The 12,484-nt window shown below is 45.0% G+C and overlaps 1 protein-coding gene across 1 annotated transcript in view; it reads right to left on the bottom strand.

The window, feature by feature from the left end:
• AGTR1 (angiotensin II receptor type 1) overlaps positions 1-7,567 on the bottom strand; it is a 121,932-nt gene extending 114,365 nt beyond the window's left edge. The window contains exon 1 of the mRNA XM_077488249.1: positions 7,402-7,567. Coding sequence (XP_077344375.1) covers positions 7,402-7,524 — 123 coding nt within the window. The 5' untranslated portion in view covers positions 7,525-7,567. The remainder of the gene's footprint in view (positions 1-7,401) is intronic.
• Positions 7,568-12,484: the final 4,917 nt, after the last annotated feature.

The following is a 12,484-nucleotide window of genomic DNA, read 5'->3' as shown; positions in this document are numbered from 1 at the left end:
GGTAAAGTGGTGTGTGACAACGGTGCCAATCTGCTTAGCGCATTGAAACAGGGCAAAATCACGCACGTGCCGTGCATGGCACACGTCTTAAACTTGGTCGTGCAGCGATTCCTTGTCAAATACCCTGGGGTCCAGGACATCTTGCGGCAGGCAAGGAAAATCTCGGCCCATTTCAGAAGATCTTACACGGCCATGGCTCGCCTTGCTGACATTCAGCGGCGACACCATCTGCCGGTCAGACGTCTTATTTGCGATTGCCCGACGCGATGGAACTCAACCTTCTATATGCTTGATAGGCTGCTCCAGCAGAAACGTGCAGTTAACGTCTACCTGTATGAACTCTGCGAAAGAAACGGTTCTGGGGAGCTGGGTTTTTTTTCACCGCGCCAGTGGCTGCTCATGCGCGACACATGCAGACTTCTGCGGCCATTTGAGGAGATCACCAAACTGGTCAGTCGCAGCCATGGCGCCATCAGTGACATGGTACCTTATGCCTTCTTTCTGGAGCGTGCATTGCGTCGTGTCATTGATCAGGCTGTGGAGGAGCAGGAGCGGGAAGATGAGGAAGTCGCAATGCTGGATGAATTCCCAGGGGGGGCTACTCTATCTGAGACAAGTCAACAACAGGAGTCTGATGAGGAGTCAGAGGAGGATGGTGCCGGGGCGGATGAGCAGGAGCAAGAAGAGCATGCTTTAAACCTTTCTGGGATCCCTGTTGTGCGAGGATGGGGAGAGGAGAATGAAGAGGACGACATTATCCTGGATGATGAGCAGGAGCCAGGCCACCACACCGCTTCCACTTTAGTGCAAATGGGGGCCTTCATGCTCCAGTGTTTTAATAGGGACCCCCGTATAAAAAGCATGAGGGTCAAGGACCAGTACTGGGTGGCAACGTACTTAGACCCCCGGTACAAACACAAAATGGCGGAAATGTTACCGCCGTCGCAGAGGGCTGTCAGAATGCAGCACTTCCAGGCCTTGCTTCGAGAAATGCTGCATTCTGCTTTTGCGTGCGCTGGCAGAGGAGCAATTCCCACTCCCAGAGAAGGATTTGCGGGTACCAATCCAACAGCGCCTGCAAGAAGAGGCCGGTTTGAAGATGTGTTGGTGACTTCGGATATGAGGTCATTCTTTCAGCCGACCCATCGACAGGTGTCATCCGGATCCAGCATCAGGGAACGCCTAGACCGTCAGGTGTCCGACTACATTGGGTTAACGGCCGATGTGGACGCTCTGAGGAGTGATGAACCCCTAGACTACTGGGTGGGCAGGCTTGACCTCTGGCCAGAGCTTGCCCAATTTGCAATCGAACTGTTGGCTTGCCCCTCATCCAGTGTCCTGTCCGAAAGGACGTTCAGCGCAGCAGGGGGGATTGTGACCGATAAGCGTACTCGCCTAGCTCACCACAGTGTTAACTACCTCACATTTCTAAAAATGAATGAGGCATGGATCTCGGAGGAATTCAACACATGTGATCAGTAGACCATGTATATGTCTATAAACAATTTTTGGAATCAAGCACACAGACCTTCTTAATTCATTTGGCTCACTTCCCTGACCCAAAAAAGCACACCGTACTATATGCCCCTACCCTCCTCTTTGAAGAGGTTGAGCGGTGTCATATTTCTACTGGGGCTGCTTATTATGAGGGGTTCCCACCATCCCTGTGCTGTGCTGACTTCCTCCTGGGTGTTCTTATTATGAGGGGCTCCCACCATCCCTGTGCTGTGCTGACTTCCTCCTGGGGGTTCTTATTATGAGGGGATCACACCATCCCTGTGCTGTGCTGACTTCCTCCTGGGGCTGCTTACGGTGCTGCTGTCAGCGCTGTATGTCACGGAGCTGCTGTCAGCGCTGTATGTCACGGAGCTGCTGTCAGCGCTGTATGTCACGGAGCTGCTGTCAGCGCTGTATGTCACGGAGCTGCTGTCAGCGCTGTATGTCACGGAGCTGCTGTCAGCGCTGTATGTCACGGAGCTGCTGTCAGCGCTGTATGTCACGGAGCTGCTGTCAGCGCTGTATGTCACGGAGCTGCTGTCAGCGCTGTATGTCACGGAGCTGCTGTCAGCGCTGTATGTCACGGAGCTGCTGTCAGCGCTGTATGTCACGGAGCTGCTGTCAGCGCTGTATGTCACGGAGCTGCTGTCAGCGCTGTATGTCACGGAGCTGCTGTCAGCGCTGTATGTCACGGAGCTGCTGTCAGCGCTGTATGTCACGGTGCTGCTGTCAGCGCTGTATGTCACGGAGCTGCTGTCAGCGCTGTATGTCACGGAGCTGCTGTCAGCGCTGTATGTCACGGTGCTGCTGTCAGCGCTGTATGTCACGGAGCTGCTGTCAGCGCTGTATGTCACGGAGCTGCTGTCAGCGCTGTATGTCACGGAGCTGCTGTCAGCGCTGTATGTCACGGAGCTGCTGTCAGCGCTGTATGTCACGGAGCTGCTGTCAGCGCTGTATGTCACGGAGCTGCTGTCAGCGCTGTATGTCACGGAGCTGCTGTCAGCGCTGTATGTCACGGTGCTGCTGTCAGCGCTGTATGTCACGGAGCTGCTGTCAGCGCTGTATGTCACGGAGCTGCTGTCAGTGCTGTATGTCACGGAGCTGCTGTCAGCGCTGTATGTCACGGAGCTGCTGTCAGCGCTGTATGTCACGGTGCTGCTGTCAGCGCTGTATGTCACGGAGCTGCTGTCAGCGCTGTATGTCACGGAGCTGCTGTCAGTGCTGTATGTCACGGAGCTGCTGTCAGCGCTGTATGTCACGGAGCTGCTGTCAGCGCTGTATGTCACGGAGCTGCTGTCAGCGCTGTATGTCACGGTGCTGCTGTCAGCGCTGTATGTCACGGAGCTGCTGTCAGCGCTGTATGTCACGGAGCTGCTGTCAGCGCTGTATGTCACGGAGATGCTGTCAGCGCTGTATGTCACGGAGCTGCTGTCAGCGCTGTATGTCACGGAGCTGCTGTCAGCGCTGTATGTCACGGTGCTGATGTCAGTGCTCTGTATTACGGTGCTGCTGTCAGTGCTCTGTATCTCCTGCACCCTCTTGTTTGCCTACCCTGGTCCCTGACCTTCCCTCTCCTCCATTGCCTTCATTAGCTCCATAGTCCTGAATTGTCAGAACAATTTCCCAAATAAAAAAAAAATGCTTGTAGTTATCGATCCCAAATTCACCTCATACATGTATTATGCTATTGTCCAGGTGGTGGGACTACGTGCTACCCCCTAATAATTACCCCGTGGCCGCAAATTCGACCTAAAGGTTTGCGAAATTCGCCTCCCATTGAAGTCAATGGAGCCCGCGGCGAACGGTCGTTTTCGCGAACGTTTGTGTCCGTTCGCGTTTCGCGTTCGCGAAACGTCCCGTCGGAAGTTCGTCCATCACTACTGCTGAAGCTGTCCTTGATCATTTGCACCAGCCACATGAGTATTACACCAGATATTGTATGTAAGAAAGTCTTAAATAAAAAGTGTTGTTTATATCTCATACTAATTTGGCTCCCTGCTCTATTCCTTTACTCACATTTAAAGCTGCATGTATCCAGGGTGTTCCAAACACAAAATTCTTGCCATTGGGCTAACCACCACTGAATCCAAAGCAATCAAACACTTAGCCTAACCCATAGAAATAGCATATAAAATGTATCTAAAGCCAATTTTTCGGATAGAGTTGGTAAGGGTCAGAACTTCTTTTCTTTGTTGTTGACTGTGTCAGGAGAAGCATCAGAATGTATTTTGGGATGTAATTTTCAACTTTGTGCAAAAAAAAAAAAAAAAAGTTAGTAATTTCCCTGCAACTTGTTGCAAAATATGAAATATTCCATGGACTCAACATGCCTCTCAGCAAATACCTTGGGATGTCTACTTTCCAAAATGGGGTCATTTGGGAGGATTTTGTGCTATTTTGGAATTTTATGGCCTTCGAAACTGTCATAGGTAGTAAGGAGTGAAATCAAAAATTCACTCCCTTAGAAATCCTAAAGGCGGTGATTGTTTTTTGGGGTCCTGTACGCGGCTAGATTCCCAAAAATGTTTACACATGTGGTATCCCCATACTCACGAGAAGCAGCAGAATGATGCATTTTGGGGTGTAATTCCACATATAACCATGGCATGTGTGAACCATCTATCATTTAGTGACAAATTTGTGTAAAATTTTTTTTTTTTATGTCATTTTTCATTCACTTGTAACAAAAAAAATAAAATATTCAATGGGCTCAACAAATCTCTCAATAAATTCCTTGGGGTGTCTACTTTCCAAAATGGGGTCATTTTTGTGTGTGTGTGTGTGTGTGTGTGGGGGGGGGGGTTATACTGCCCTGCCATTTTAGTAACTCAAGAAATTAGATAGGTAGTCATAAAATAAAAGCTGCGTAAATTCCAGAAAATTTACCTTAGATTGTAGACTGTAAAACTTTTGCACAAACCAATAAATATACGCTTATTGACTATTTTTTTTACCAAGAACATGGGGCTGAATACATTTTGGCCTAATTGTATGACTGAAATTGAGTTTATTGGATACTTTTTATAACAAAAAGTAGAAAATATAATTTTTCCGTTTATATCGCAAATAAAAATCGCAGAGGCGATCAAAAGGCACCAAAAGAAAGCTATATTTGTGGGAAAAAAGGATGCAAATTTAGTTTGGGTACAGCATTGCATGACCGTGCAATTACCAGTTAAATCAGTACAGTGTCAAATTGTAAAACGTGCTCTGGTCATTAAGGGTCCAGTTCTTCTGGGGCTTAAAGAGGAAGTAAACCCTGATGGGTTTACTTCCTCTTTGTCTCCCTGCAAAGGTAAAACATAATGGGCTACTATGCATCACATAGTAGCCCATTATGTGTCACTTACCTGACACAGGAGCCAGCGATGTCACCGCTGTCCCCTGTAGTACAGAGCGTCCATCTTCTTCCGGGTGTTGCTGCTCTGGAAACGCACAGCGCCGGAGCAGCGATGACGTCACTCCCACGCATACGCACGGGGGCCACCACTAACGGCATATCGCCGTTAGCAGCGGCATGCTGCTAAAGGCGATAGTGCGCCTGTGAGCTGCTGTCTACAGTGCATGCGCCGTATTTTAGTAAATGTCTCCTAAACCGTGTAGGTTTAGGAGATATTTCTTGGACCTACAGGTAAGCCTAGATTAAAGGACAAAGTGGTTTTAAGGGTTTACAACCACTTTAAGTGGTTAATGGCTGTGTGTTGAGTTATTTTGAGGGGACAGCCTTATTTTGTGTTGTCACATGAAAAGATATAATAAAATATTTACATAAATGTGTGTGTACAGCTGTTGCGAGATACTGTATCTATACTGTATCTATGTATCTATCTATCCAGCTGTAATTAGAAGATCCTAACAGGAAGCTGGAAACAACTTCTATACACAATATTCTAAATTACATTACTGTCACCACAGCACAAATTACACCATTAACAGTTTCATCTGAAGAGGTAAAGGACATCAGATTATCGATTTAACCTACAGATAAGTCAATGTGAAAGCTGTGAGCAAGCAATACAAGTGCTACAGAAAAAAATAAAAGTAAAATCAAGCAAAGAATAGGACTAATATATGAATATTTTATTTAATATTACCATCATTTATTGAAATAAATGACACTATTAAAAATCATGCACACATTTGCTATAAATCATTACAAAAACTAAAGTATGCTTTACATACAGAGCATATTTTAAAATATGTCAATAAACAAATGTCATAAACTGGTGTGAATTAAAGTGATATTAAAGGTTCTGCTTTAAAAAAAAAAATAGCAACATGTCATGCTTATCTGCTCTGAGCAATGGTTTTGCACAGAGCAGCCCCGATCCTTTTCTTGGCTCCTTCCCATTACCAGTGCCCCCAATAGCAAGCCACTTCCTGTGGGGGTACTGGTGCATGCTCGCTCCTAAGCCCTGCTCTATGTGTCCATAAGACACGCTCTCTCCTTAGTGGCTCACTGGTTATGATTGACATCAGTGGGAGCCAATTGCTCCCACTGCTGTTTCAGCCAATGAATAGAGAGAGTCCCAGGACAGCTGAGGCTCTTGTGCACATCTCTGGATCAAGAAGGGGCCCAGGTGAGTATTAGGGGGGCTGTAGAGGGGTCTGCATACAGAAAGTATTTTACCTTCATGCATAGAATGCATGAAGATTAAAACCTTCAGCATTTTCAACCACTTTAAGAAGGGACTTAAAATAGTGCAAAGTGGATTTACCTTTCATTAATAGCCCCCATATTCTCTGTGTGTGTATAGTAAATACGTAAGGTTTTGCTCACTTTGAATACTCGATGGGGGTTATTTACTAAAGAAAAATCCACTTTGCACTGAAAGTGCACTTGGAAGTAAAATTGCGGTAGATCCGAGGGGGACATGCAAGGAAAATAAAAAACAGCATTTTATCTTGCAAATGATTGGATGATAAAATCAGCAGAGCTTCCCCTCATTTAAGATCTACCCCTTAGATTGAGAGCGACTGCACTTCCAAGTGCACTTGCAGTGCAAAGTGGATTTGCCTTTTGTAAATAACCCCCTTTACATACTAGCAAAACATTTTAATTTCTCTAACATGTGATTGGGTATTCAAGGTGAACACAGGTTCGCCCTGCTTACTAAAATTAAGTTTCCTTTTTGATATAAATAAATAAATAAATCAGTTTCCAAAGTAAACATTTACTTTGCTAGATAAACAGTCTCTAATTTTAGTTAATCAACCCTGATGATGCTTAATTTACCCAATTTACAGTATCGCAGAATGTTATCAAAATACATTTTGAATAATGTGCTAGTTAGTTACAAAGTGGAGCAAAAAAAAAAAGTTTAGAGCCAACTACGATCATATGATTAATGAAAAATAAATCTGTATACTCCTAATCTAAATACAGATCTTTAGATACCGGTAAGTAAAAAAAAAATGAATTAAAATGACAGATACAGGTAGCATCCTTCCAAAAGTGAAATCGCTAAGATCTAAATTGCTATTGGGAGTTTCTCTCCAATTGTGTTAAATAATCCCCCATTCTCTGTCTATTTTCAGATTACTCATTTGTAATGAACGAGCACAGTGCAACAGAAAAAAAAAAAATGTAAAATACAACATACACATGGTTGAAATAAACTATTATGACATAGTAAGTCTCCTGAAAACGACATACAATTCATTAGAGAGAAAGGAGAAAGGCTTGCAAAATCATTCAACTCAAATGTAGTTTTACTGTCTCCAAAGAAAACTTAGAGAAGGAAGTCATTGCTTACTTGTTTTATAGCTTGAGAATACCAGGAGACAACCTGGGAGAAATGTCAGTAAATCCTTGACATGCTCTCTTTCTCTGTATCAAAAATGAGTAAAATTGTGCAAGTAATGTACAAAGATTGATGATCAGGAGATTTGCTTATTCCTTACCTTGGTGCGTAGGATCCAGCACTGAGGTGTCAGTTTACAGGCTGAACTGTACTGAGAGGATGAGCAGACGGAGAAGCATTTGTGCTTTATAAAGAAGTACAGTATTTTTTTTGTTCTGATCATATACTCACAGCTGTGCAGCAGTTCAGTGCAGCTCTATGCCTTATCCTCCACATCAGTTGTAAGACACACCTCTGTGCTGATCTCATCTTACAGTGTCTTGGAAAACATGGGATGGACATAGGTTTGTAGAAATGAAAAAAAAAAAAAATGTGGGTCTTTAAGGGGCATGCACATTATCTTTTACTTATACAAATTGGCATTTAGTTACATCCAGTTCGGCTGCAGAGAAAATGTTTTTATTTGTCGCATTACATGTAAAAATCTTAAATTACTTAACCCCTTTCCCAGAACATTATATATTTTTTTGGAAACAGATGTCCTGTAGAATAAAATTCTGATAGTTGCAGATTTTTTGTTATACGATCTTTGCGTAGATATTTATTAAAAGCAAATTTCCAGAAAAAAATATCATAAAATAAATTTTAGTGGAAAAAACACACCATATAATACCCATTTCTGAATAAAATATAAAAGATGAGATAGCATCGAGTAAACAGGTACCAAACATTCCTTGCCTTAAAATTGCATGCGCCCTATATAGCCAAAAACGATGGTGCTCAAAAATCACCATGGGTTATGTTTTAAAAGCCTTTGCAGTTTATCAGTTTAGAGTTAACTAAAAGCTCTTGTGCTAGAATTATTGTTCTCACTCTGATGTTTGCGGCGATATGCATGCATAGCTCCCAACTGTCCCTGATTTGGAGGGACTGTCCCTGTTTTGGAGCAATGTCCCTCTGTCCCTTATTCCACCTCATTTGTCCCTCATTGTGGTCTGATCCATAGAGTTGTATATAAAATGTACTTTTTATCTTTCAAAAAGTGTTTCCCAGTGCTAAACCTTTCGTCCAATTTCTAAATTGCTGCATTTGTACATTTTAAAAGCCAATATAAAGGAATAGTAGCGGTAAAAAAAAAAATTCCTTGTGGATTTAACTTTTTTGGTTAATTCTCCTTTAAGGGGGTGTGGCAGGGGGGGCGTGTCCTATGTTTAAATACATTTGTTAGCAGGTGTCCCCATCTCAAAATGTTGGGAGGTATGCACATGTGGTTTCACATCGAGCAATAGTTTGGCTCGAACCTTGCCTGTTTGCCCATTCTGCGAACACCCAAATTTACTTGTTATCACATGGCTGGAGAGTGGAACGAAAAGCTGCCTTCAAAACTGTGAGTACATGTGGGAGGGGGAGGAGAGGGAGGACACTCTGATGTGAAGGGGACTGCTGATGGGGACTCTCTGATGGGGACACACTGATGTGAAGGGGACTGCTGATGGGGACTCTGATGTGAAGGGGCTGCTGGTGGGGACTCTGATGTGAAGGGGGCTGCTGGTGGGGACTTTGATGTGAAGGGGGCTGCTGGTGGGGACTCTGATGTGAAGGGGGCTGCTGGTGGGGACTCTAATGTGAAGGGGGCTGCTGGTGGGGACTCTAATGTGAAGGGGGCTGCTGGTGGGGACTCTAATGTGAAGGGGGCTGCTGGTGGGGACTCTGATGTGAAGGTGAGGCTGATGGGGACTCTGATGTGTAGGGGCTGCTGGTGGGGACTCTGATGTGAAGGGGCTGCTGATGCGGACTCTGATGTGAAGGGGGCTGCTGGTGGGGACTCTAATGTGAAGGGGGCTGCTGGTGGGGACTCTGATGTGAAGGAGCTGCTGCTGATGACTCTGATGTGAAGGGGGCTGCTGATGGGGACTCTGATGTGAAGGGGCTGCTGATGGAGACTCTGATGTGAAGGGGGCTGCTGATGGGGATTCTCTTATGGGGACACGCTGATGTGAAGGGGACTGCTGATGAGAACTCTGATGTGAAGGGGGCTGCTGATGGGAACTCTCTGATGGGGACACACTGATGTGAAGGGGAATGCTGATGGGGACTCTCTGATGTGAAGAGGGCTGCTGATGGGGACTCTCTGATGGGAAGAGGGCTGCTAATGGGGACTCTCTGATGGGAAGAGGGCTGTTAATGGGGACTCTCTGATGGGGACACACTGATGTGAAGGGGACTACTGATGGGGACTCTGATGTGAAGGGGACTGCTGATGGGGACTCTCTGATGTAAAGGGGGCTTATGATAGGGACTCTCTGATGTGAAGGGGGCTGCTGATGGGGACTCTGATGTGAAGGGGCTGCTGATTGGGACTCTCTGATGTAAGGGGGACATTGTTTGGGACACTCAAATTTAATGTGGGCCGGTCATGATGAAGTTCAGGGCCACATTTTTGTCCCAGTCCAGCCCTGATGGTACACATCGTTTTGCATTGTGCTACATTTTTAAATTGCAGTGTGCAGGACTACATATTATTGTATGCCCCTCTGTGTTCACAGTGCAAAAACTCAACAGTCCTTTCCAAAACTTCCTTTTTGTGTGTGGGTCAGCAAAATGTAAATTTCTGCTTAGCTGCTGGGCCCCCTCTTGCAGTCTTGTTTCGTGTTGTATTGTTTTTTTTCCACATGTATATCTATTTATTACTTTCTGATTGATTAAAGGATCAACTAAAAAGACAATAGAATTGCATTTTAGTGTTTTCTATGGTTATAGTTTTTGAGGGATTTTGGTGTCAGCAGAGTGGACTTATTACTGACACAGGCAAAACTGCCCTTTGCTTGCAGCACTTCACCACACACTTGTGTAGTAAAGTTTTGTGCACCAAATCACCACCTCTTTACTGCACCACAGCATAAAATCCTATTCCTCCTATTTGCTTAGCTGACATTAAAGTTAGACAATCACCTGTTTCTAAAATGTAAGGTAGGCTTAAAGGGAGGGGCAGAGGTTCTGCAGGACAAAGTAGTTGTGGGGCCAATCAAAAGGCAGGGCATGTCTGCCTTTTATGTCCTAAAAAGCTGCATGGTTATAAAGCCAGAGCACGTGGAGGACATAGTTGAGTATTTGACAAAGCCTTCCTTTTCTTCCTTTCCCAAAGCTCAGAGCGGACAGTTGTCTAAAACTTCTGAAAGTGTGCCCTCTTCTTTATCCTCCTTCTTTTCTGCTAATCCTGCCATAGCCCTACAAACCAGCCTGGATGAGTAGCAGAATTATTTAATCACACCATCAGTCATTTGTGGAGGTGCAGGATCTTATTCATGTGCAAGAATCCCTAATTTCAGATGATGAGAATGAGTGCCAGGACCACAGAGGGAGGGGACATCACGGAGGTAGCAGAAAGAAGCAGCAATGTTACTGCAGCTACAGTTTACTGTCAAGCGGGCTGAAACAATAAGTGGAGTGGGTATAATGAGGTGCTAAACTGTTTCATCGAGGGACAGGGCCAGTTTAGAAAGGACTGTCTGGGAGGGAGAAGCCATCCTATTACACTGAATGGCACTGCCCTACAAATACAAGTCATTGCTATCCCCAGGGCCAATCCACAAAGGTCCACAGTCTGGCCCTTTTTCACACATCTGCTGCCAACAGCGCTGTTATGGTCTGCATCAGCCAGGATAACACTACCAGCCACTTGGGTGCTACATGAGTGAGAACACACTTGAGTCTGTGCTACAAAGCTTGATGAGGGCATAATGGTCAGCGTCAAAATGCCCACACTATTTCTCCTCGTTCCTTACATTCCACCAACTTCCCCTACAAGATTCTCAATCTGACCAGAAAGGTGCCTCTTCCACAGCTGCTGGAGTGGAAGAAAAAAAGAGTCAGCCTGGCAAACGTCTGGCTTTACAACTGTTCTTATTTCATTTATGGAATTGGCCTCCTTTACAAGTTTATGACTTGTGCTGCAACACAGTGGCAAGATAAGCCAACTGCCTGATCTGTAACACATTTCCATTCTAGATTCAGCTAAGCCATGCTTCAGCAGCTGCATAAATAGCAGTGAGATGTAGCAGAATCTTTCACCTAGCGGGGTAGTGGCTGCTGGAGTCAGGCTTTCAATAACACAGAGAGCTCAGTGTACTCTGCTGCAGGTAGTTTGTGGTGAATGGCCTCTTTCATTTTGAAGTGCGAATACAAGGACCCCAGGATTTGGGCCATGAAGGAAAGAGACCATTATTGGATGGCCATTCTTTTGGATCCCTGGTACAAAGGGAAAATGGCAGATCTAATTTTACCATTCCAGAGGAAGCACATTTATAGGAGGAACTGTGGAAGAACCTCTTGGCTGCATTTCCAGATTGTGGCAGGATCCCATCTCATGCACAACATGCCTATGGTCCTCACATACTTAAATGGAGGAGCAGTGGTGGTGGTAACTGCATGAGAGATATATTTAAGACATTTTTTCAACCACAAAGGACAGGCCCAGCTGCAGGCAGCACTCATGGGCACCACCTCATCCACATGATTTTAGACTAATTGGAGTCCAGGGCTGATGAGGACACTCTTCAAAGTGAGAACTATTGGATGCCCAGGATGAACTACTGGCCAGAACTTTTACATGATGTGATTCTGGCAACATAGCAGGGGTATTTGTTACAGAGAGATAAACCCACTTGTCCTCTAACACTGTGGACTGGCTCACTTTAATAAAGATAAATCAGAACTGGATCTAGAATGATCCCCTGCAGCTGATACTAAAAGCTAAACTTTTCTTTATCATCTGCCAAAATATATATATATATCTTACACCATTACCAACTCCTGCTACCTCTGCTGGTCTGCCACCTTTACCAGCTAGGGCCACCTCTCTTGGCCTGGCACCATTACAAGCCTATGCAACCTCTACTAGTCTTCTGCCATTACCTGCTCCTATCACCCTTTCTGGCCTGCCACCATTACCAGCTCCTGTCACTTCTACTGGCCTGCAACATACTACAGTGCAGTGCAGAGTGTATATACTACAGTGCAGGGCAGAGTATATAGTGCAGTGCATAGTATATACTACAGTGCAGAGTGCATATACAGTACTGCAATGCAGCATATATAGTGCAGTGCATAGAATATACTACAGTGCAGTGCACAGTGTATAGTGCAGAGTATATACTACAGTGCAGCATATATATTACAGTGCA

The sequence above is a fragment of the Lithobates pipiens genome, unplaced genomic scaffold, assembly GCF_037356315.1.
Source record: "Lithobates pipiens isolate NorthernLeopardFrog02 unplaced genomic scaffold, aLitPip1_a1.2 Scaffold_18, whole genome shotgun sequence".
NCBI lineage: Eukaryota > Metazoa > Chordata > Amphibia > Anura > Ranidae > Lithobates > Lithobates pipiens.
The sequence above is the reverse complement of the archived record's forward strand: the minus strand, read 5'-3'. Positions and strand labels throughout refer to the sequence as shown.